This window comes from Mya arenaria, chromosome 12 (genome assembly GCF_026914265.1).
Source record: "Mya arenaria isolate MELC-2E11 chromosome 12, ASM2691426v1".
Taxonomy (NCBI): domain Eukaryota; kingdom Metazoa; phylum Mollusca; class Bivalvia; order Myida; family Myidae; genus Mya; species Mya arenaria.
This window is the reverse complement of record NC_069133.1, coordinates 67,573,166-67,599,248: the sequence shown is the minus strand read 5'-3', so window position 1 is coordinate 67,599,248 and position 26,083 is coordinate 67,573,166. Positions and strand designations below refer to the sequence as shown.

Below are 26,083 nucleotides of genomic sequence, written 5' to 3'. Positions count from 1 at the left end.
CAAATACAATGTACAAAATATTTTCAGGTGCCATTAATAAAAGGCTATATAATTGGGCTGAAGACAGCCATAAAGTTGATGAATGTCAAGCTGGGTTTCTTCGTAATTACTCGACAGTTGATAACCTATTCTGTTTACAAGCCATGGTGCAAAAATATCTATCAAAATAGGGAGGGCGCTTCTACTGTTTATATGTAGACTTTCATAAGGCTTTTGACAAAATAAACCACGTTAAAATGTTTCAATTACTCCAAAATATAGGTATACATGGTAATTTTTTAAGAGTTCTTAAAGCTATGTATCACGATTTAAATTCATGTGTTAAAACACCAGATGGTGCAACAAACTTGTTCCCATGTAATGTCGGTACAAGACAAGGAGACAAGTCAAGTTCGACAATTTTTGTCCTATTCATTAATGAGTTATCAGCCCTTTTACGAGAAAATTGTGGTTCTGGGATTTTCATTACTAATGACATGCCAAATATTATTTGCCTTATGTTTGAAGATGATGTAGCTAATTGTGCAGAAACGGTTTTTAAATTGCAACAACAATTAAACGTAATAGATAGTTTTTGTTTAAATACCGGTATGGAGGTCAATCTTGACAAGACTGAAATAATTGTTTATTATTTTTAGAAATGGTGGTCCTTTACAAAATAATGAGAAATGGCTCTTTCGTGGCATAAATATAAAAACAACATCTGTTTATAAATACATGGGTATACTGTTCACAGTTGTCATGGACGCCAGCACAAGACAAACTAGCAGCTAAGCTCAAAAAGCTATTTTTGCTATTAAACATTACCAGAAACCTTTTGGTTATTTTCCAACAAAAGAACTGTTTGAAATGTTTGACACTATGATAAAACCTATTCTTTGTTATGGGTCCCAGATTTGGGACTATACATTCTGTCCTAAGATTGAATATGTACAAAACGATTTCTGTAGGAAGCATATTGGTGTTAATAAAATCACTAATACATGTATGATTCTTGGTGAATGTGGAAGATTGCCTTTATGTATAAATTATTTTTCTAATTGTATTAGATATTATTGCAAATTATTACAACTTTCTAATAATAGATACCCTAAACAATGTTACTTAATGCTCAAGTTGTTGGATGAAGTTGGATGCACTTGACGGGCAACTTATATTATGAATATGCTTTTTATGTATGGCTTCGGTTATGTCTTGATATCTCAAGATGTTGGCGATATATCTATATTTATCAGTGTTTTTAAACGGAGAATTATTGATTGTTTCAACCAAAACTGGCACGATTCCATTAACAGTTCCAGTCGGTGTTTTTATCCCCCCGCCTTGAAAAGGCGAGGGGATATAGTAATGGTAGGCGCGATTCCATGAGTCCGTCTGTCCTTCCGTCCGTTCGTCCCACATTCATTTCTTTGCATCTCCTCTTACATTTCTCATGCGATTTCTACCAAACTTTTACATGTTGATAACTATATAGTGACGCAGCGCATATTGTCGGGCTTTTGCGATTCGGCCATTTTTGAAAGAGTTATAGCCCTTAGTATATTTTACATTTAAAATTGGTTTCTTCGCATCTCCTCTTACATTTCTCATGCGATTTCTACCAAACTTTCACAGATTGATGATCATAAAGTGAAGCAACACATATTGTCGGGCTTTTGCGATTCTACCATTTTTGAAAGAGTTATAGCCCTTTGTTTACATATAAAATTGGTTTCTTTGCAACTCCTCTAACGTTTTTCATGCAATTTCTACCAAACTTTAACAGATTGATGACTATATAGTGACGCAGCGCATATTGTCGGGCTTTCACGATTCGACCATTTTATGAAGAGTTATTGCCCTTTCTTAATTTTACGCATTTCTTATGTTCCTGAGAAACTACCCTTACCATTGATTGGCTTTCGTTACAAAAAATGCCCCCATGAGGCGGGGGATATAGCTGTCTGTGACCGCTCTTGTCATTATAAAGAATACAAAACTTTGCTTAATGTGGAACGTTATTTATCTTTAGACATACCTTACAAACACAAATTAGCTTTTAGCAAATTTAGATGTTCAAATCATAAATTGTTAATTGAAACTGGTAGGCATAATAATATCCCAAGAGAAGAACGCGTTTGTTGGTTTTGTCTAGATGATATTACCATTTTTGTTTTAGACTGTGAATACCATGCATTCTTTATATGTTGTAAATATAATAATATACAAATGCAATATTTTTTTAATTGGTATTTTAATGGTAGTGAATTAGAAGATTTTTATAGGTTATTAAACACAAATCAATCTGATGATTTACGAAAACTAGCTTATTATGTATACAATTTCCTTCTAAACATTAATGGTTAAGGGGAAGTAATGATGATTTTTATTTACACTGCTTGTATCGATTAATTACCCTGACACCACTCATGCCTTTCATGTATGTTATGTACTTTGGGCCAGTGGCCTTTATTTATTACTCAATAAACTGTTGACTTGACTTGACTTGACTTTAGACTTTTCAAGTTAGGCCCTGTGGAGTGTTAATTGTATATGTATACACATTTCAAATTAGAAAAGGTCTCAAATGAGAAAATAATCAGCTAGAATTATACTCAAATTTAAGATATGAGCTTGTTTTCTTGTAACATGAGTTCAAAGTTCATGGATATCTTGACCTGTGTTTAGAACTTTAACTTTGTGTAACGTATAATTGGAATTAAAATGAATAAGACACCGACTGGTTTCAATTGTGTATTGTCTTTAGTGTATTGAAGTATTATACAAACATATATATGTATTCACATATCATTTGGAAACAAAAACGTCATTGCTGTTCGACCATTTCAAATATTTTTTTCGTACATAAAACTGGTTATGAAACATAATAGTTACACTTTTTTTAAACATATATAGTAAAGTTAACACATAAATATGCCAAGAATGCAGGTTAATCAAAGGCATTGAGATTTGTTCAGAAATAACAATTAACAACAAAATATGTCTGTCATATGTAATGCCGCAATGCGACAAAACCAGGTTTTTAATGATTGAACGAAGAACTTGTGTCTGTTTTCCTATTTCTAGTAACAGTGACCTTGACTCTAAGGACCCCAAATGCAATGGATTGAAAGGTATCCATAAACTCTTCCTTTATACCAAGTTGGGTCAGGATATGCCAACCCTAACTTAAGTTATTCAGTTTTAACCATTTTACTATTTTAAGTAACAGTGACCTTGACCTTGAATCTAGGGACCCCAAACACAATCCCATGAAAGGTACCCATAAACTCTTCCTTTACGCCTGGTTTGGACCTTGACTAAAGTTTTTCAGTTTTAACTATTTTTCTATTTTTAGTAACAGTGACCTTGACCTAGACCCTAGGGACCCCAAATATAATCCCATGAAAGTATCCATAAACTCTTCCTATAGACCAAGTTTGGTCAAGATATGTCAACCCTAACTAAAGCTATTCAGTTTCAACCGTTTTTCTATTTTAGTAAAAGTGACCTTGACCCTAGGGACCCCAAATGCAATCCCACGAAAGGTCTCCATAAACTCTTCCTATAGACCAAGTTTCGTCAAGATATGTTAACCCTTACTAAATTTATTCAGTTTCAACTGTTTTTCTATTTTTAGTAACAGTGACTTTGACTTTGACCCTAGGGACCCCAAACACAATCCCATGAAAGGTACCCATAAACTATTCCTTTACGCCTGGTTTGGACCTTGACTAAAGTTTTTCAGTTTTAACTATTTTTCTATTTTTAGTAACAGTGACCTTGACCTAGACCCTAGGGACCCCAAATATAATCCCATGAAAGTATCCATAAACTCTTCCTATAGACCAAGTTTGGTCAAGATATGTCAACCCTAACTAAAGCTATTCAGTTTCAACCGTTTTTCTATTTTTAGTAAAAGTGACCTTGACCCTAGGGACCCCAAATGCAATCCCACGAAAGGTATCCATAAACTCTTCCTATAGACCAAGTTTCGTCAAGATATGTTAACCCTTACTAAATTTATTCAGTTTCAACTGTTTTTCTATTTTTAGTAACAGTGACTTTGACTTTGACCCTAGGGACCCCAAAAATCCCATGAAATGTAGCCATAAACTCTTTTTATAGACCAAGTTTGGTTAAGATATGTCAACCATTACTAAAGTTTCATAGGTGGGTTTGACGCCGCCCTGCATCCAAGGTCACTCTGACATGGAGTCTTCAGAATCTGTAAAGAAATTATAATATTGGAAAACATAAAATGAAAACAACTGATTCTTCTGATTGTCATTGTTCATGCCTTAACCTTGTCACAGTACATGTACATCAAGATCAGCAGTTGTAAATTATTAAACAATTAACTAGTCTTCAACATCAGAATATAATGGCCCTGCACTGTGATACTGAGACTGATTGGAAATACTTAAGCTGACAGTACCCAAGGATGACATTCTAAACCTGTTCATTAATTCTGTCTGGCTGGCTTGTTTAATGAAATGGCCTCATCCGATGTACTACAAGGCGTATGACAAATCTGATAAAAAAAATTGTAGTCAGCGAACTGATTCTGATGCTGAAGGACATTTTTAGAAAAATACTTTGATTATTGTGTGTGATATATACCAGAAAAAAAAGTGAATAGCCGACAAGTCCACCGGCTACTTTGAATTGAACAACATTGGTGGATAAGTTGACCAGCTAAGGATGCATTGATAACATCACGTTATAATATCAGTTAACCAATCATGCAATAGCAAAGCCATAATAAATTTTCAACTGCATTATCTATGGTTATAGAAATTGTTTTCTTGAAAAAACTATCAATGTAGGATGTAATTAGTTAGAGTCCTGAATTAGGCAAATTAATAGAAGTGTTACCCTCTGTTGACCCTGTCATGGAATCATCCTCAGATGGTGGTTCTGATGATTCTGCTAGTAACTGAAAAACATAAAGAGAGTTAAGTATTTACAATCATAGGACATTTAATTGGCCAAACTACTAGTAGAAATAACATTTTTATTACATTTGTTTGCGGAGCAATCATATAAGGTACTAGAAGATAGCATTAATTAAAAAAAAATAAGGAGTCATTAACATCATCAGCAAATTAAAAAATCCCTATGATATTTAGTAACACTGGAATGAATCTGAGTAAGTCATCTTTTGGATACACATGATTTACAAAAAAAGATAATGGAACAACTATTAATGTGTGTAATTTTAAAATGGTTATGCTTCAACTTAAAATTGGTTTCTCCAATGAATGGTATATATTTTATGTGACTGTTTCACTTTATATTCCAGTAACAAACAACAGAGTATTAGGAATAATTTAGATCCTGTCTCAACGGTTGATGTGAGAAGTGATAATTGATACTGATGTGTCCATAAAAGAATATCTTAGTTTTTGAGTAGATGCCATTTATATTTAATTATGATCTCCTGAAATAATTACAATTATGTTTCTTTTTGTTAAAAAACAAACATTTAGTAAGCTTAAAATATGCAGATCTAAAACCATTTAATAGTGTAAAAGGATAGGTATACTTTTGATTAACCCCGATCAGTTTTAACCTGTCTTGCCATTTGAGTTATGGTTACAGAATGACTGAAAATGAAAAGGGCTACTCTTATATTAACTGCCATTTAAAATGAATTGGCCTGCCAGGGGCGTATCCAGCGTTACGCACATAGATCAATTTGAAAAATAAAAAAATGACTAAGCATGGCATCATAGTCGTGGGGTAAGCTTTGTTATGACATCAGAAAAAAGGGAAAATCAGCCATAGTAAGCATTGTTTCTCTGTGCAAGATGGCTAACTGAGCCTAAATATCACTTGGTAACTACAGTGGGGGTCCTCGTACCTGTAAATCCATCAAAATACATATCAGCGCCCACATGTTAGTTCCATTTTCCCCTGGAAAGCATCCCTTGACCCCCCCCCACACAACTACAGTGATATCCCCTGTCCATACCCTCCCACATTTGTGCACAACGTTCAGTAAAGGTTGGCTACGCCCCTGCCTGCAATATGATTTAAAGACAATCTAATAAAACTGTTACTATTTTAGTCTCTAACCAACAGTGACCTTTAATGGTACAATAATTTTAAAGCTTGTCAGAGTGATAACTCAACTATGCCTAGGCCTATGGTCATCAAACTTGATATGGAAGTAATGCCTGACCAGTAGATGACCCCTATTTTTTGGGGGGTCTTCGGGCCAAAGGTCAAGGTCACAGTGACCTTGAATGGTTAAAGGTTGTCCGAGTGATAACTTGACAATGCCTGCACCCATGGCCCTCATACTTGACTTAGAGGTTGGGCCTGATCAGTAGCTGACCCCTACTGTTTTTGATGCTCATCAGGTCAAAGTTCAAGGTTACAGTGACCTTGAATGGTAAAAGGTTGTCTGAGTGATAACACAACAATGCCTGCACCCATGGCCCTCATAATTGACTTTGAGGTTGGGCCTGACCAGTAGCTGACCCCTATTGTTTTTGAGGGTCATCAGGCCAAAGGTCAAGGTGACCTTGAATGGTAAAAGGTTGTCCATGTGATAACTCGACAATGCCTGCACCCATGGCCCTCAAACTTGACTTTGAGGTTGGACCTGACCAGTAGATGAACCCTATTATTTTTGGGGGTCATTGGGCCAAAGGTCAAGGTCACAGTGACCTTGAATGGTAAAAGGTTGTCTGAGTGATAACTCAACAATGCCTGCACCTATTGCCCTCAATCTTGACATGGAGGTTGGGCATGACCAGTAGATGACCATTATTGATATTAGGGGTCATTGGGCCAAAGGTCAAGGTCACAGTGACCTTGAATGGTAAAAGGTTGTCTGAGTGATAACTCTACAATGCCTGCACCCATGGCCCTCGAACTTGACATAGAGGTTGGGCCTGACCAGTAGATGACCCCTATTGAGCTTAGGGGTCATTGGGCCAAAGGTCAAGGTAACAGTGACCTTGAATGGTAAAAGGTTATCTTAGTGATAACTCGACAATGCCTGCACCCATGGCCCTCAAACTTTACTTGGAGGTTTGGTGTGGCCAGTAGATGACCCATATTGAGTTTAGGGATCATGGGACTCAACAATGCCGGCACCTATGGCCCTCAAATTTGACTTTGAGGTTGGGCCTGACCAGTAGATGACCACTATTGATGTTAGGGGTCATTGGGCCAAAGGTCAAGGTAACAGTGTCTTTGAACGATAAAAGGTTGTCCAAGTGATAACTCGACAATGCCTGCACCCATGGCCCTCAAACTTGCCTTGGAGGTTGGGCCTGACCAGTAGATGACCCCTATTGATTTTAGGAGTCAAAGGTGAAGGTCACAGTGACCTTGTAAGCAAACTCGACAATTCCTGGACCTATGGTCTTCAAACTTGAAGACATAAAGGTTGGGCCTGACCAGTAGATGACCCCTCTTGACTTTGGGGGTCATCGGGCCAAGGTCATGGTCACAGTAACCTTTAATGCAAAAAAAGTTAACAAATCTTCTCCCAGTGATATCTCAACAATGCCTGAACCTATGATCATCAAACTTGACATGTAAGTTGAGCCTGACAAGGAGATGACCCTTATTGATATTAGGAGTCATTGGGTCAAAGGTCAAGTTCACAGTGACCTTGAATGCGAAAATGTTTCAAGTGATAATTGGACAATGCCTGCACCCATGACCCTCAAACTTGACTTGGAGTTGTGTCTGACCTGTAGATGACCCCTTTTGATTTTAGGGGTCATCGGGTCAAAGGTCAAGGTTACAGTGACCTTTAACAAAAAAAGCTTGTCAGTGTGATAACTTGTCAATGCCTGCACCCATGGCCCTCAAACTTAACAAATAGATTTTTTGTGACTCCTATGGATTTTGAGGTCATAGAGTCAAAGGTCATGGTCTGCATATTTCATTCAATTGTCCATATAATCCTGACAACATGGCGCTCAGGGGGGCGGGGGGGGCATAATGTGTAACAAACATCTCTTGTTATTCATGTCTTAAGGTCATACTTAGCATATGCTTAAGAGATTGACTGTTCCATCTATTCTCAGAATATCAATTTGACAGTCCTGCCGGTAATGGCAATAAAGCTCCAATGAAAATAAGCGCAATGGCATTTTGACCACTTAGTAGCTTAAGATAGGAATGATGACCTAAACAGAGATGATTAAATTTTGGTGAGGGTCATTGTGTTACAAAGATTCTTAATTGTATTTGCTTCTGGAAAGGCTCACACCAAATTGTAATGGTCAACAACCTCATCCCCTAAACTTGAAAAGTAGGAAGCTGGAAAATTTAATGTTCATTTAACGATCTTTAGCAAGTAAATTGATACTAAAATTTTCCTGGAAAAAGCCTTCTCATTTTTAGTACGCCAGTTTAAACCTTTATAGTTCATTCATTTTTCATTGGATTTTGTTGAAAGGGATACGGTTCTGTATGTTGTTTTTTACTAAACAATATTTAAGTTATCATTGAAACAATTCTTATTGCAGAATTAAATGGGATTTGGTATTTGTTAAATTCATTAACTTCTTCATAATTGTGATCCAATTCTTCAGGCCTGTTTATATACATAGCTAGTAAAACTATGGAGAAAATTGCTCAGTGTTATTCAATATATTATAATGTCACTTCTATTGCTTTGCACATGTCATTCAGTTGGATGTTTGGTCAGTCAGTTGGTCATTCAGTCAGTCAGTTGGTCAGTCAGTCTGTCAGTAGACCATTGCTTGTCTATGAGATATCTTGACAATTTTTAGACATTTGGTTATCAAACTTGACATGAAGGTTGGGCCTGACCAGAAGATGACCACTTTTGTTTTTTAATGGTCATCAGGTCACAGGTCAAGGTCACAGAGACCTTTAATGGTAAAAGGTTGTCAAAGATTTTCGAAGAAAATTTACATCATTTTTACTTATTCTTACTTACTGCTATTTAGGCGATACATTTTTATCTGCAAAATATCAGTCATCATCTGAATGTGATTAAAAACTGTTTCTTCTATTCTCACAATTTGTGTGGTCATAATCTTAAAACTGCCTCAAGAACATCCAATGTCAATGACAAATCAGTGGTCATTTCGGTACATGCATATTTCATTCAATTGTCCAGAAACACCCCCACAACATGATGCTCAGTATAGGTAAGAAATTATTAAGTATTAATACTTCATGAAATTAAAGGAAGTGGAACGCAGTGAAGCAACTGTTACATTTCTTATTCACAAAGAAACTCGAACAGACTACATGTTAGCCCCTGTGTTATATAGCAATTAACTTATTCATGAAGACTCGCTTTGAGCAAAAAGTAACGATTCTTCACAAAAAAGAAACTAAACATTTAAAAATCTAGCACCCCTGATTGGCTGACATTATGCACAAACACTAAGGGGGGCATAAAGTTTGAGAAACATCTCTGGTTCATTCACATTCACACACGTGTTAAGAAGGCGTTAAGATTTATTGCTACATAGTAAGTTGACAAGACTGTCTGGAAACTGTCAAAGTTGCAATAATCCTTATGTCAGGGATCAGACTACCTTTTAGGTACAAACCAAGTTAAATTATGATAATGAGTCAATTTTATGTGGGTTAAATAGAACTGATTAGAGTTATATTTATAGGATTATATTAGCCTTCTGAAAATTCACAGCTTCTATACCTTAATTAACATTTACTACTGCTCACAATGCTGGATTATAATAGTTTACCTGAGTCAAGTGTTAAACCAAGGTACCAAAGTTCCAGGGGATTATAATTGGTTACAATTGACTGGTGAATAGCATTGACTCTACACGATGGAACATGGGGAATATTAAAGAAATGAATGCATTCAGTTTGCAGGTTATTATGAGTGAAATTAGATTTTAAAGATAACAATCGCAATAAGGTTATGGTGACAATGTGCAAAATCTGCAAAAAACATGTTTGGTAGTGTACCAGGCAACATCTATTACTTGTCCCAAGGAAATTCTTTAAATTAGTGGTCACATTTCTGTGAACAAAATATTTTTGAAGTGTATGCATCAACAGATATCTCAATGCTACTTTCCATATCAATTTTATTACCATCTGTCTTTGCATGATTTCCCTATAATCATCCGCACTACTCAGCGCACTTACGGTCTGTGCAAAGGATCTGGAAAATAGAATGACCAGTTCCTGGTGACCTCCATATAAGCATATTTTCACAATTGGAATTTTTCTATCATTATCCTTATGTCTTACATATGCCTTTTATTAAAAACAAAAACATTTCAATATTTAAAAAAATGGACAGAAGTACAAGTTTCATTTTGTTGATAAAAAACATTTCAATATATTAATTATTAAGTTTATTTGATGGATGTTAAATCCTTATATCTTTGACCAATAATACCAAGGACAGCACATTCAGACTGACTCATGCTGTATATAGCTTGGTTTCCTCTCCCTGTAATTTTACTCCCAGCTGATATTGACTTTGTATGAATAATTATTTACAGCTTCCAACAAAATCTATTAAATAAAAAAGATTTATCTTGATGAGGTTTTGAATAATGAATATATATGTTTTGATAAGGCAAAAAGGAATAATGCTTACTTTATGCGACTGTTGGCTCGCCTGACCTTTCGTCTCAAAACTTTGACCTGAGCTCTGAAACGAAATGATGCTTTGGTTGGACTTTTATTTCATTTTTCCATGTTATGAACACGTACATCAAAACAGATACCTCATATTTGTGGTGTATAATGCCACGTTGTAAACACAAACATCAAGACCAGCACTAATCACACTTAGTTTTGTATACTGCCACTTTATGAACACAAACATCAAGACCAGCACTAATCACACTTAGTCTTATATAGTGCAACTTTATGAACACAAGTATCAAGACCAGCACTAATCACACTTAGTCTCATATACTGCCACTTTATGAACACAAACATCAAGACCAGCACTAATCACACTTAGTTTTGTATACTGCCACTTTATGAACACAAACATCAAGACCAGCACTAATCACACTTAGTCTTATATACTGCAACTTTATGAACACAAACATCAAGACCAGCACTAATCACACTTAGTCTTATATACTGCCACTTTATGAACACAAACATCAAGACCAGCACTAATCACACTTAGTCTTATATACTGCCACTTTATGAACACAAACATCAAGACCAGCACTAATCACACTTAGTTTTGTATACTGCCACTTTATGAACACAAACATCAAGACCAGCACTAATCACACTTAGTTTTGTATACTGCCACTTTATGAACACAAACATCAAGACCAGCACTAATCACACTTAGTCTTATATACTGCCACTTTATGAACACAAACATCAAGACCAGCACTAATCACACTTAGTTTTGTATACTGCCACTTTATGAACACAAACATCAAGACCAGCACTAATCACACTTAGTCTTGTATACTGCCACTTTATGAACACAAACATCAAGACCAGCACTAATCACACTTAGTCTTATATACTGCCACTTTATGAACACAAACATCAAGACCAGCACTAATCACACTTAGTCTTATATACTGCCACTTTATGAACACAAACATCAAGACCAGCACTAATCGCACTTAGTTTTGTATACTGCCACTTTATGAACACAAACATCAAGACCAGCACTAATCACACTTAGTTTTGTATACTGCCACTTTATGAACACAAACATCAAGACCAGCACTAATCACACTTAGTTTTGTATACTGCCACTTTATGAACACAAACATCAAGACCAGCACTAATCACACTTAGTTTTGTATACTGCCACTTTATGAACACAAGTATCAAGACCAGCACTAATTGCACTTAGTCTTATATAGTGCAACTTTATGAACACAAGTATCAAGACCAGCACTAATCACACTTAGTTTTGTATAGTGCAACTTTATGAACACAAACATCAAGACCAGCACTAATCGCACTTAGTCTTATATAGTGCCACTTTATGAACACAAACATCAAGACCTGCACTAATCGCACTTAGTCTTATATACTGCAACTTTATGAACACAAGTATCAAGACCAGCACTAATCGCACTTAGTCTTATATAGTGCAACTTTATGAACACAAGTATCAAGACCAGCACTAATCACACTTAGTCTTATATAGTGCAACTTTATGAACACAAGTATCAAGACCAGCACTAATCGCACTTAGTCTTATATAGTGCAACTTTATGAACACAAGTATCAAGACCAGCACTAATCGCACTTAGTCTTATATAGTGCAACTTTATGAACACAAGTATCAAGACCAGCACTAATCGCACTTAGTCTTATATAGTGCAACTTTATGAACACAAGTATCAAGACCAGCACTAATCACACTTAGTCTTATATAGTGCAACTTTATGAACACAAGTATCAAGACCAGCACTAATCACACTTAGTCTTATATAGTGCAACTTTATGAACACAAGTATCAAGACCAGCACTAATCACACTTAGTCTTATATAGTGCAACTTTATGAACACAAGTATCAAGACCAGCACTAATCACACTTAGTCTTATATAGTGCAACTTTATGAACACAAGTATCAAGACCAGCACTAATCACACTTAGTCTTATATAGTGCAACTTTATGAACACAAGTATCAAGACCAGCACTGTTCTGTGACTTTGTCATGAATCTAAGTGCCTTATCTGATGGATTGGCTGTAATCAGACAGTATCACAAAAACATCATTTTCTTATGTGTTTATTAATAAGGACCTTTGTTTTCATGAATATTTCATTTCTAATGCTTCAGTCGGAGCACTGGTATTATTTCTTGCACATTGAATAATTCTAAAAATAATAAAAATTATAAATATTCCACGGTTTATGAAGTTGGTAACTAATGACCATGGCCTGAGGGTAAATGCACTGAGACAATTATCAACTGAAAGCGATGGTCAACCATGTCTTATCCTGTATAATTTGTATGTTTTGTCATTTGTCAATGACTTGAACCGGTTTTGAAAATTTAATTGAATGAGACAGAACAAGTTGGTTTTGAATGGAATTAGCTATTAAAAATAACCAGTTATTGGATATTAAAATAGCAATCCTTTTGATACATATTGGAATTAGACGGCAAATATTTCCATTGCTCAAATATTTCTGTTCTTTACATGCACTGGTTTTGATGTTCATTTTAATATGTGAGCACAGCTTACTGGGTCAATCAAGCCTAGTTTCTTAAGAATCTGGGCTTAAATGACCCTAACCATTCCGCTGGAATAATTTGCACTTTTCCAGCACTTGGACAACCGATCACCAGGGTGTTCAAATATTTTGAGAGTGGGAGTCGCTGTCTGCCATCCTAAAGCGATTAGAACGCAAGTAGAAATTTAAGGAAAGTACTGTCAAAACTCAAAGTAGCGGTTACTTCCTTTAGCTCTAAGTTACCGTGCTATATAAAGTTTGTAATTTACTAGATTCAAGTAAACATTTTTTTGATTATTCATTTATGGAATTATGAGGTCGCTGATTGCATAGTTATGAATGGCTGCCATTTATAATCGATTATCTGTGATAACGGCCCATCACTAGTGTTACGTATGAAGTTGATTGAATGCATGTTATTGGAGACGTGAGTGAAAACACCAAATTGCCTTAAAACTTCAATTAAATCAGAGCTCAAGTTTGTATTTTTGATAAGATGGCGTTATGCAACCGTATTGTGTGATGGTCTTAGACAACTGTTTTAGTATGAATTCAATTGAATAAAGTAAATACAAGTTGAAATTAAAATACAAACTTGCCCTAAAACTTTAACCGCATAATGTGCCCTGGACCCGACAGAGGGGGTGAGTAGTAAAGACCTCCTTATTTTAAGCTCATCAGAGCAAGAAGTGCTCAAGGTGAGCTATTGCGATCAGTCTATGTCCATCTGTCCATTTATCCGTCCTTCATCAATTGCTCATCTCCTGAAACTACCTGGCCAAATTTAATGGTACTTCAAAGGAAGCTTCCTTGGGTGTCCCTCTACAAAAATACAATAAGGGGTCACGATTGATCAACAATTGGATCAACAGGCTGACTTCCTGTTTTACTTTAAAAAACATCTCCTCTGAAACTACCACTCCAAATTCAATGAAACTTCACAGGAAGCTTCCCTGGGAGACCATTTACAAAAATAAAACAAGGGGACATGATTGATCAACAACAAATTGGCTGACTTCCTGTTTTGCTTTAAAAAAAACATCTCCTCTGAAACTACCACTCCAAATTCAATGGAACTTTACAGGAAGCTTTTTTTGTGTGACCCTGTACAAAAATACAACAAGGGGACACGATTGATCAACAACATCATCAACAAAAAGGCCAACTTCCTGATTTGCTTTAAAAAATATCTCCTCTAAACTACCGGTCCAAATTCACTTAAAATTTTACAGGAAGCTTCCTAGTGTAAGCCCAGTGATTTTTTGGTGCAATTACTGCCTTCTAAAGGCTGTTTCCCCTTGTGAAAAACTGTCAATTTTTCCCAAAATTATATATTTTTTTCCCAATTTGGTAAATGTAATGAATTTCTTGAAATATAAACAAAATCTTGACAAGACTTACACTTTCTCAACATAATATATGCATTAAAAACTTAGAACATGTATAGTTACCATTATATTAGCTGTTTTGGCATGATTTTGTATTTTTCCCAAAGTTGACTTTTTTCCCAATTTGCAAGGCACAGGCGGTAAAAATAATTCCAAAAAAAAAATCACTGGACCCTCTACAAAAATACAACAAGGCATTCAGATTGATCAACAACAACAAAATGGCCAACTTCCTGTTTTGCTTTTAAACAATCTCCTCAAAAACTACTATTCCAAATTTAATGGAACTTAACACAAAGCTTCCTTGGATGGTCCTCTACAAAAATACAATAAGGGGTCATGATTGATTTACAACAACAACAACAGCAACAACAACAACCACTCCAAATTCAATGAAACTTTACAGGAAGCTTCCTTGGGTGACCCTCTACAAACAACAAGGAATATTGATTGATCAGCAATAACAATAACAAAATGGCCAATGTTCTGTTTTGCTTCAAAAAACATCTCCTCATCTCCAAATTCAATGAAACTATACAGAAATACCTTGGGTAGCCTTACAGAAATAAAACAACAATGAGTCGTGATTAATCAACAACAACAATCACCCCAACATTCTGTTTTGCTTTAAAAAAATCATCTCCTCTAAAACTATCAGGCCGAATTAACTGAAACTTTACAGAAAGCTTTATTGCATGACCCTGAGACTAGAAAAATACAAGGCATTGAGATTGATTAACAACAACAGCAACAAAATGGCCTTACTTTGTGTTTTGCTTTAAAAAATATCTAAACTTACATGTAGCACCATTGCATGACCCTTTACAAATATAAAACAAGGCATCATCATAAGCAAAGAAATGTTTAAATCGAAGCATTTTTAGCTCGACTATTTGAAGAATAAGGAGAGCTATACTTACAACCCAAGCATTGGCATCACACCTTGGTTAAGGTTTTGGTGCAAGCACACATAGGTAAATATCTCAGCAACTACTTGAGGTATTGCATTTAGACTGTATACAATGGATCTCAACCATCCAACCTACTCAATTAACAAAGTAAGATAACAGTGTTCGAAATTCACTGTAGCCCGATAGCCCGAGGCTACCAAATTTCAGCTGGGGCTACCGATTTTCCACAGAAACTAGCCCGACCGGGCTACCGTTTTTTCCTTAGGTTATTTAAAAAAAAACTGCCAATTAAACGGGTTACGCATCATGTTTTTTATACGCAAAGCCTTATTATTCAAGAATGCATCCTTCAAGGCGACTGGAGCGATTAAGTCGCCTTGACAACGGCGAAGTCGGATTCGCCGAAATTTACATTCAGGGCTCAAGCCATGTGCTCAATGTTTGTTTATTTAATCAATAAATATAAACACATGCCAAAATTCATTAACGCCCGAAGTGACAAGTAATTATCGATCAGTTTCTAACCAATAACTGTGTCTATTAGCAGCAGTCAAACTCTATGACGTCATTAACTCCGCCCATTATGTAAATTAACCGATAAAGTCGGCAGTTTTCGACAACAACGATGGCTATGAAAATTGACAATGCTAAAATAGCAATATCAACATTGATATTTTATTTATTTCATTTATATATATTTTATTTATTAGCTAATATAAAAAGAAAGATATTTAAGTTTTTCATGCGAACAGAACATAATCATTCTACAAAAGTTGTCTTAAATGCGGAAGAAACAGGTGCTCGCTTACTTCCTGACAAATTTAATCAAAGTGAAAGGAGAACTGTCGGATATACAGTTCACTCGTTGTCTGCGTACAGTACAGTAAGGTTCTATTTTATACCTTTAAATAGCTTTGCCATTAATTTTTAAAGAACAATTATAGGAATATTGGCAATATAAACATCGATATATTTTTGTTGTTACTTCTGAAACTTGAAAGTGAAACTGAAAGTTGAAAAGAGAAAAATGTCATTGCACAATCGCTGGTGCATATCTGATTTGACAAGGATGCATTGGATAACAGTACATGCATAACTCTTTCCATTAAATAAAAGATATGTTCAGGAAATATTTTTCTCGTATTACCTTTTTGAAAACTTTATTAGTTACTGAATTTTTGATGACTACACTAATATATGTATGACTATAATTTATTATTGACGCATTGTTCAGATTGTGGAGCATTTATTGAAACTGTATCAGCGTGCTTGATTAGATATTCAGAATCGTTGCGGAATCGTATTTAAACTTCCAAAAAATATTCCGAACGAGTGATACTTTTAAGTGTTTAAGTTTGGGCTAGTGAAATTGGTTTCGGGCTTGTAAAATTTCCTATCTGGTAGCCCGAATGGGCTAGTGGATTCAAAGCCGAATTTCGTACACTGAGATAATTCTTGTTTACATTTAATGCAAAATAAATGTCTTTCAGTATTCGACTTAGTTATTCTGGGTAAGGTTTTGCATGTAACCACATTTAAGTCAATATCTCAGCAAATATATCATGTATTGCATTGAAACTTTAGATGTATGTATTCCCATATGGAGGCCATTCGTTGCCAAAAGTCTAGACGTGTATGTGTGTATTTTAGGTTTGTAACATTGATGATTTACCAATTTACATTTTACAGCCGCCAACTCATCAGTTGTATGTTTACATTTTACACTGCACATTTTCATTTTTCATTGTACTGATTGGAGTTTTATTCTCCTTGCATCTATTCAACAGACGATTCAGTCGTGTTTATAAAGTTGTGTATGGTAAACACACGTCATTCTGTGAAAGTGACATGCCCAGTTTTACATTGCGGGGTGTAAAAGACAGATTTCAGTTCGTAGTTCTACAAAGTACATTGTATGGTGGTGACTTTTCATTCACAGTTGAACATGTTTACGAGATTAATTTAATTTAATTTATAGATAGCTCCGCCTTAACCATATCTTAACTCCTCCTTACGTCTTTCGGAAATTTCTGCTATCACTCGGCTCTATTTAAACCAATTATGGATACTTTGGACCATGGACATTGCGAACCTTATTATGGACTTTACGAATCATCTATATTATGACACTATGGACTATGATTTGGAAACAGGATGGATTATAAAATGTTGAATAAAATAATATATGATATGTTTTTGTCTATATGATAGTAATTAATACACACATGACATGCAATGAGATGTATGCAAAATGATACTTGACTCAAACACAACAAAATGTAAGTCATTAGCATTAAATTATACTTCAAGAATGAAAAGTCCCATTGTCTTATTTTTCTTTTAAAGCTGCACTCTCACAGACAGTGTTGACAACTAATTCTATTTTTTGTTTTGGAATTAGCCAATTTTTGCTTAAATGTCTGGATACCAGTGGTATATGACTGCTGACAAAAGATCAGATACAGTTTTTCAGTTTTACGTTGGCAAATTGATGTTTTATGGCTAAAAGTGATACTACAGTAACGTTTTAAGAAAAATGAAAAATGTCGACAGTTTTCTAAACAATTTAGATCTGTTTTATTGTGTCAGTAATCTTATTATTTGTATAGAAAGCATTGCTGCCAAAACCAGCCGAGTCTGGGACAAAAAAAAGGTTGTCAAAACTGTCAATCTGTGAGAGTGCAGCTTTAAATTACTATAAACACTATTTTAAATTCTACCATTAGAGGACACTTTCTTGCCTTTTTGCAATGTTCAAGATTGCAAGTAATATTATATAATTTAAAATTTACGAAGAAAAAAATCTAAATTTTCATTAAGTTGAAATTATTCACGCGCGTTTGTTTTTTGGACGGTACTGCGAAGCAGTGCCGTTCATAGGTATCATGCTACTTTTCGACAGGCATGCATCATTTGGTCCCCGGCTTCATACCTCAAACAGAAGCGTCCAGGAACCAGTTTGAAACGGAAGTGCACGGCCAAATAAAATAAACCTTTTGTCCGCTATTCATAAGTACGCGAGTCAAGTAGCGCCCAAAGGCGGCTGATTCATATTGTAAAATATATTCTTCGACTGTAACTCCACAATATTAACAGTGCACTGTTAAATAAAAACACAATGGTTACACATGAATTGTTTGTATCGGAACTATCTTAGCAGGTGCGCCTTGTCTTGTGCTAAAAGGCTGACCGAGAGCTGACCATATAAATGAAGAGGGAAAACGCTGGCCAGAAAATTGAATTATTTCTGTTGAATTAATTTTTATGGGTTATTTTGATTTCCTTGTAATATTGAATGTATTATACCTGATTTATTATAAATATTTGTATAATTTATAAGAGCGTTTAGTTAAAGATGGATGACTTTTCAATCATTTGTAGATATAGAAGTATCAATCTAGATCTAGGCCACATCACGTACATTAAATAAATTTCAAAACTCGGCGACCCATAAAACTTAAAAAAAATATCAAAATATTTTCATTCATTTTTTGGTCAGCCTTTTCCTCCATATCCATTGTTCAGCCCTTAGGTCTGCCTTTTAGTATTCAAGGAATTTGATTGATATGTTTCAAATGAGTATGAATACACATCGTTCCAAGCATCTTCCAATCATCGGCCGGCAAGTTTCGGTGAGTGACTACTTACAATAGAGTTTTCGAACGAATTTAGTTTGTTCTTTATTTTGGTATCTTGTTCTGATATTTTGAAAATGATATGTAGGAGCACATACAGTTGAAAAATTAGTTCGGTCAGTTATTAAGCTATACTGTAGATATCTTACTTTGTAGGAAATTAGAAGTTTTGTTGCTGTTATTATTTTCGTTCACGGTTCAGTTAAAATTCTTCCTATTGACAGGAGTCCTACACACACTGTCACAGAACAAAACAAGGACTATGAATGCGACTGACTCTAACGTCTATGTGTATAGTGAGTATTATTTTTGCCATCTAAAACGTGAAATTATTGTGCATCAGCTTTGTATAGCCTGTCGGTCTGTATTTAACTGCATTTAAACAAAACTGTGCAATATAGTCGTTGTTTACATCCAAGTCTAAAAATAGACGTAGAATGTAGGTTAAAGTTAAGGGTTACTCAATAGACTGCGTAACTGTTACAGTTAATTTAGGTTTGATTTGTGTATTAACTGTTTTTATTGCAAATGCTAAAAATTCATGGTGTTGCAAGTATCGAGTGTGCAATTACACAGCTCAGAAACAATTTATTCATTTGTTTTGTTTAGGCCTGAAAAAAATACATTTGGCTCGGGTTACCCGACCCTACGTACAGTAGAGGTGCCGACCCTACCGTTTTTATAGTCAGTTTGTTAAAAAAATGAAAACTGATGTGCGTTCATAGTGTAACGGTCCGCAGTAGGGGGCGGATGTGCGTTCATAATAATATTTCGTATAAAACGGAAGTACGTTCGGTATACGTATGTAAACTTGGTTGGTAATATGCAAATTAACAAAATTTTATATAGCACGGGTTGTTCAAAAATATGATTCCATGCAATAGCATAAGAATTCGGGCTTGTTCATCCAAAAGTCTAATTTCGATGACAAGGATAAGGCTAAGATCAATACTGAATACTGGCCCTGGTCTCAACATTTATCACTGTATAGCAACACTATTAATTCAACCTTTATTTTATCATTTTTAATTATCATTTTGAATTATTGATTGGAGTTGTTTTAATTTTTTCCAGCATCTGTAGCACAGTATTGATGCACTACAAATGAACCTTATTCTTCAATTTCCATATAAAAAAATCATTAAGCTGATCAATTGATAAAATAGACATTGCCATTTTAAAATGAAACATATGTATTTGCAGATGAATTCCGTCAATGAAGCCTTTGAAAAAAGAGGGCCATACCCCAGTCTTTGCCTGTGGGAATGTGGTACCACAGGAGGTCAGATGGAATTCCATGATGGAATAACATTTCTTACCAAATTCAGCAGGTCAAAAGTGCTCTTTACCATCCACAGACAGTATTTGGCAGACTAGGAACAAGAAATTCCACTACATGTAATAGCGGTTTGGTTGTGCATGAACAGCTAATGCATCCTGGTGCTGGTTTGTTAACATGCAGGGGCTGCCACTGTCTTCCTTTAGGATAACAAGGATGTCAGTTTCCAGCAAAATAATCCAGGTATGGAATCTTTCATATATCATACATTTTTTCAATCTATTTTACCGTCAAATATAAATTTAACTACTGAAAAATATCTAACTATCAACTTGCTGATATATCAGTTTCTAAGTTTGCCCTAAACTCTTTCACACAGCCACAACTTACATGTATATAACTTTGCTTTTGTATAGTGCTAGTACATATTTTTTGTGTTTCTCTGTTAAAGTAAATCACTGAGTTTATTAAGCATTTTCTTCTTGTCTTCTAATGCAGGAAGAACCCCAGGTCTTACTGTTCAAGACGCAATGAGGTTGTGACCATCAGGCTCAAAGCTGTGGAGAAAGATGTCTGGGCGGGTCAGACATACATAAAAGCCTATGATCTTTTGTCAGATCAATAATCATACTTAAAACAACAAGCATCAATGCTGTTTGAAAACTTTTTTTCATTTTTGTTTCATTCAGCTTAAGATTTGTGTTTGTCTAGATGATACATCATACATTTTAAAGAAAAAAACAACACTCGTTGCCAAATACAATACATTCTTTATTTTGTCTCTAATTTCAGCTGTATTTCTTATTGATTGTTTAAAATATGTTAGTTGATAGGTATTTTGAAGTATTCAAGGTTTGAATTTATAATTAGCATATGTGAACATTTGCAGAAAATCTGAGCTACCTTTGTAAAAGAGGCCAAGAGAGGATTGGATGGTGGAGTTTCAGATGACACAATGCTGACTGTTTCCACCCAGCTGATTTTGCTTCCTACAGGCAACAGAAGGAAGTCTTCACTTTTATTTTAAACAATTCAGTTTTAATGCCACCAATTTGTCAAGATAACATGTAACTGAACATATTGAAATTACACCAACTTCCTTCATTAACACAAACTATCTGTGTACCTGGACCATCAGCTTAAACAGTATACTACTTCAACTACCATTTCCTTGTGTTCAAACATTACTAGAAAGGTCTGAAAGGCAATCATACTAAATGAAGAATGATAAACTCCTGTGTTATAAATTCTGCTGCAACTTGAGATGACCAGTATGTACAGACAGTGCCAAATTTATTGCATTTATTACTTGTGTCTTATCTGACAGTGCTCTATGCATAGATATTGTACTTGAAGTTAACTATGATTTTATTAAGATGCGATTTTTCACTCTGTATTGATGTTCACATTCTTCAATTTCTGTTGCCATACCAGTGTCACTAACAGATAATCTAGATGAATTTGTTTTTATTTATTTCTACCACTGTTGTCTATGAACATTTTCATATTTTATAGTTAGTACACTTCATTATATACAGGGCAGTCAATGTCTTATTTCCGATAACAACTCAGCAATAAGCCTCTTGACATTTCTGCTTTGAATTGTCTATATATTTTTCATTTCTTTCTAAGTCTGAAGTCTAATCACTGTTAAAAAACAGGCTCTACTTATGGCTGCCTAGAAATGTCTTCCAAATTGATAATTAATTAAAATAACAATAACCTAATGCCCTTATGGAAACATATTCCAAACATTCCTTAACAGCTATGAAATTATTTTTGGACAAATCTTTTTGCAGTTTACAGCCTTAAACAAATCAAGATTTCCCCCCAACCAAATGCACTGCTTAACCTATAAATAAATGATTTTTAGCTCGACTATTCAAAGAATAGGTGGGCTATACTACTCGCTCCAGTGTCGGCGTCCGGTTAAAGTTTTAGGGCAAGTTGGGATTTTCACTTATAAGTCCAATACCCTACATTCAATTGACTTAATACTTCATGAAGTTGTTCAGGGCCATCACATGATGAGGTTAGTTAACTCCATATTATTCTTTAAACAGATTATGGCCCCTGATTGACCATGGAACTTAGGTTAAAGTTTTAGGGCAAGTTGGAATATTTATTAATAACTTCTATATCCTTTGTTCAAATGACTTTATACTTCACACAGTTGTTCAGGACCATCACACAATGAGGTTACATAACTCCATATTATCCTAAATACAAGTTATGGCCCCTGATTGACTTAGGTAAAAGTTTTAGGGCAGGTTAAGTTTCAGGGCAAGTTGGGATTTTCACTGAAAACTCCAATATCATTCATTCAATGGACTTAATACTTCACACAGTTGTTCAGAGCCATCACATAATGAGGTTAGATAACTCCATATTATTCTTTACACAGACTAAGGCCCCTGATTGACTATGGAACTAAGGTTAAAGTCTAAGGGCAGGTTGGGATATTGTTTAATAACTTCTATACCCTTCATTCAATTGACTTAATACTTCACACAATTGTTCAGGACCATCACCCAATGAGGTTACATAACTCCATATCCTAAATGCAAGTTATGGCCCCTGATTGACTTAGGTTAAAGTTTTAGGCAAGTAAAAGTTAAGGGCAAGTTGGGATTTTAATAAAAAAACTTCTATACCGCCTTAATACAAATTATGGCCCTTGATTTATTTATTTTTGATTTTTGTTTAATTTCCTTCTTAACCACATTTTCATAATGGGAAATCAAGTTATTTAAATGACTTGTGTCATTGTTTGGGCGGGCTGGTGGGAGGGCAGCATCAAAGTCAACTTATGTATCAAATAATTTCAGTTAGGTTTGACATAAAGAGACCAAACTTGGTATTATTACATTGTTATTGTATTCTAAGTCAAAGCGGCGTAGTCGAGCGCGCTGTCTTACGACGGCTCTTGTTGACATATTGTAATCATTTTCACTCATTGCATATTTTTTCTGCTACAATGTTATAGCGTTTTCATGTGTATCATTTAGATTCATTGTTTTCACATTATTACTTCACTCATGATTCAGTGCTTATCTCATTTTATGTAAATTTCTTTTTGTTCAATTGTAAATAATGACAAATGCTGCTCAAAAGAGTGTGATAATAGATATACTCTTCCTGTCATTCATGTTATTTGATAATTGTCAGCTGCGTCATCTTCCATGAATTGCATTACTTTCACTTTGCCTCAGATTTAATATATAGTATGTGTGGTGGTTTTATGTTGTTGCTATTAGAACAGGGGTTATTTTGATAAGCCAAATATCCTGTACATTATCATTTCGCCAAAGTAGTTCATTATAGATTCATATAACACTACAGACTGGTTAATTGTAATGGTAAACAATTTTTCAATTCTTTTAAAAGAAATCCATCCTTTTATATAGCCTTCATATTACACCAATGTTTTCTAGAGCTTTACCTTGCATTTTTGTCATTCAGGCATGGTTGAAATACATTTCAAGAGACTAGACACCAGTTGATACCATTGCAAGATGAAAAATAACTGTCCAAAACTTATGTAATTCGTATCTTAGTGTACATTTTAATTGAGTTTTTGGACCAAGTAAATTCCATTTATTTAAAAAAAAGCTTCTGAGTGTGTCTTGTAAAAATCACAGGACCCCTACATGCTATTCTTTAGTGTATACACATAGCTGAGACAGGGATAGAAATATTTATTTTTTCATTTACAATATTGCATTTTTTTGCCTCATACTAGCCCTAATTCATAAGTTCAGTCTGTTTTAAGGAAAAATTGAACTTGCTGATTTTGGTACTTTTGGTTCACCCCCAATTGATCTAATAAACCCTGGTATAATATTGATAATTATGGAGAAATAAAGACATACTTTATAAGTAATATTAATTGGACTCCACTACAGACCTATTCAGATTATGAAATAAAATACTGCATGATAACTTTTATTAAATCATAGACCAACTATAAAAACGCACAAAAGAGAATGTTTCCTTTTCACATACCTTGTTCTTTTTTTCTGAAATTGAACTGCTGGTGTTAAGGCATTGGTCTAAGACAGGTGTTGTTGACTGTTGATATGTAAATTTAACCAGCTACGATAACAACATCATTTGCACACACCACTGTCAGCATTTTAACTGCTACAGCTAATGAAGAACCTCCAATAGCTATACTCTTATATTAGCTGCCATTTATAAATAATATTCAACATTTTATTGTTTTAATCTATTTTGGATTACATTTTTCCTTTGAAATTCATTAAAAACATTTACAACCTATCAATAAAATTTATATCTGTATGCACTTCAGTGTTTATGTTTTGTGGTTTCCTTCTTACCAAAGCCAAAATAGTTGTTGTCATAGCCTATTAGTTGTTACCCAATTTTTTAACATTGCCGTGCTTAAGCTAGACCTAAAAAGCAGAAGGCAGTGACCTGCTTCCCTTTCCCGACTTGTTGCTGTATTACTATTCCCCACTGTGCCCTTTCGTTAGACAGAGCTTCCATCAATAATTATGAATTAAATTTGATATTCAAAATGTCAATTCAAAAAAAGTTTAAAAATAATACAGACACATAATTGTGATACTTATTTGAGATAAAAGCAACCCTTACCATTTGTATTGGTATTGAGAGTAGTTACAACACATGCACAATATCTTTTGAACATTGACCCATGCAAATGCCCCATTAGCGCTCTTTCAATGCACATCAGAAGATCACAGTCTGACCTTGCACCCTGCCCTTTTTTTCCTGAATTCCCACTTAAGAAACTTTCTTCTACAAAACAATACCAGACTAGGAGTGATGTACTGTCTGATTTAATCTCCTCTTTCCACACATGTGACATTCATACAACCAGTTGTAACTCTCCTGCTGCCAGCTTTAAGCAGTACCGTGCCTCAGCACTTTCAGTGCTTTGATCTAATCTAAGACTCACGATATCTATTTTTTCATGTTCTTGAAATCCCCCACTTGATTGTTATGGTTCACAGTGGCAGATCCCGTAATTCATTAAACTGGGGGACACAAGTGGGTTGGAGGGTTGTTCTTCCATCCACATGGATATTTTGTTTCAATGATGTATGCATATTAAGATAGTAAATGTATAACATCAGACAAAACTAGGTGGATATCATTATGATGTTCATCAAAAGTTTTGTGGGTTTTGCTGGAGCAGGTTTTGAACAGGGACGTGCGTTAGAGGGGCGTTACTTAAGAGCACAACTTTTTGGACAAAAATTGATCCCTCGAGTGGGCATGACATTAATATGTTTAAAATGTGGGAAGTGGGGTTTAGGGGTACTCCCCCCTAGAATATTTTAAATATTTTTAGTCTGAATTGGTGCATTATGGCGTAATTAAGTCCTTTTTTCTGATAAATATTGACAAATAAAATAACCTTTAAATTTACTTGCGGGCCAACTGGGGGGGACACAGTCGCTGCAGCTCCCCCCCCACTGAACAACCCGCCCATGGTCCACTTGTAAATAAAATAAATGAATTTTTTTTTGCTCGCTTGGGTATATAAGTAAAAAAAACAACTGACAGTGGCAGTATAAATCTGGGTCCGTGAGCCCAGCTCAGATACACCCAACTGCAATTGACTAAATAATATAGTGATTTATAACCCATTTAGGAACATTGATCGTCAAAATAAAATAAAAGATAAAGTTAATTTTATATTTTATTGTGAAATAAAGAGAGAGTACCTGGACTT

The 26,083-nt window shown here is 35.0% G+C and overlaps 1 protein-coding gene across 10 annotated transcripts in view; it reads right to left on the bottom strand.

Moving 5' to 3' along the window:
• Positions 1–2,719: 2,719 nt before the first annotated feature.
• The window catches only part of LOC128212447 (uncharacterized), a 44,646-nt gene continuing 21,282 nt past the window's right edge, over positions 2,720–26,083 (bottom strand). For 8 of the 10 annotated variants that reach the window (XM_052917911.1, XM_052917915.1, XM_052917908.1 and 5 more), the window contains 4 exons: positions 10,568–10,621; positions 10,054–10,123; positions 4,858–4,918; positions 2,720–4,207 (listed from right to left, as the gene is read on the bottom strand). In XM_052917911.1, the coding sequence (XP_052773871.1) occupies positions 4,182–4,207; positions 4,858–4,918; positions 10,054–10,123; positions 10,568–10,621 (211 nt within the window). In that variant the 3' untranslated portion in view covers positions 2,720–4,181. Of the gene's footprint in view, positions 4,208–4,857; positions 4,919–5,972; positions 6,006–10,053; positions 10,124–10,567; positions 10,622–26,083 lie in introns of those variants that run through there. The other 2 variants (XR_008257456.1, XM_052917917.1) reach the window with 2 other exon arrangements.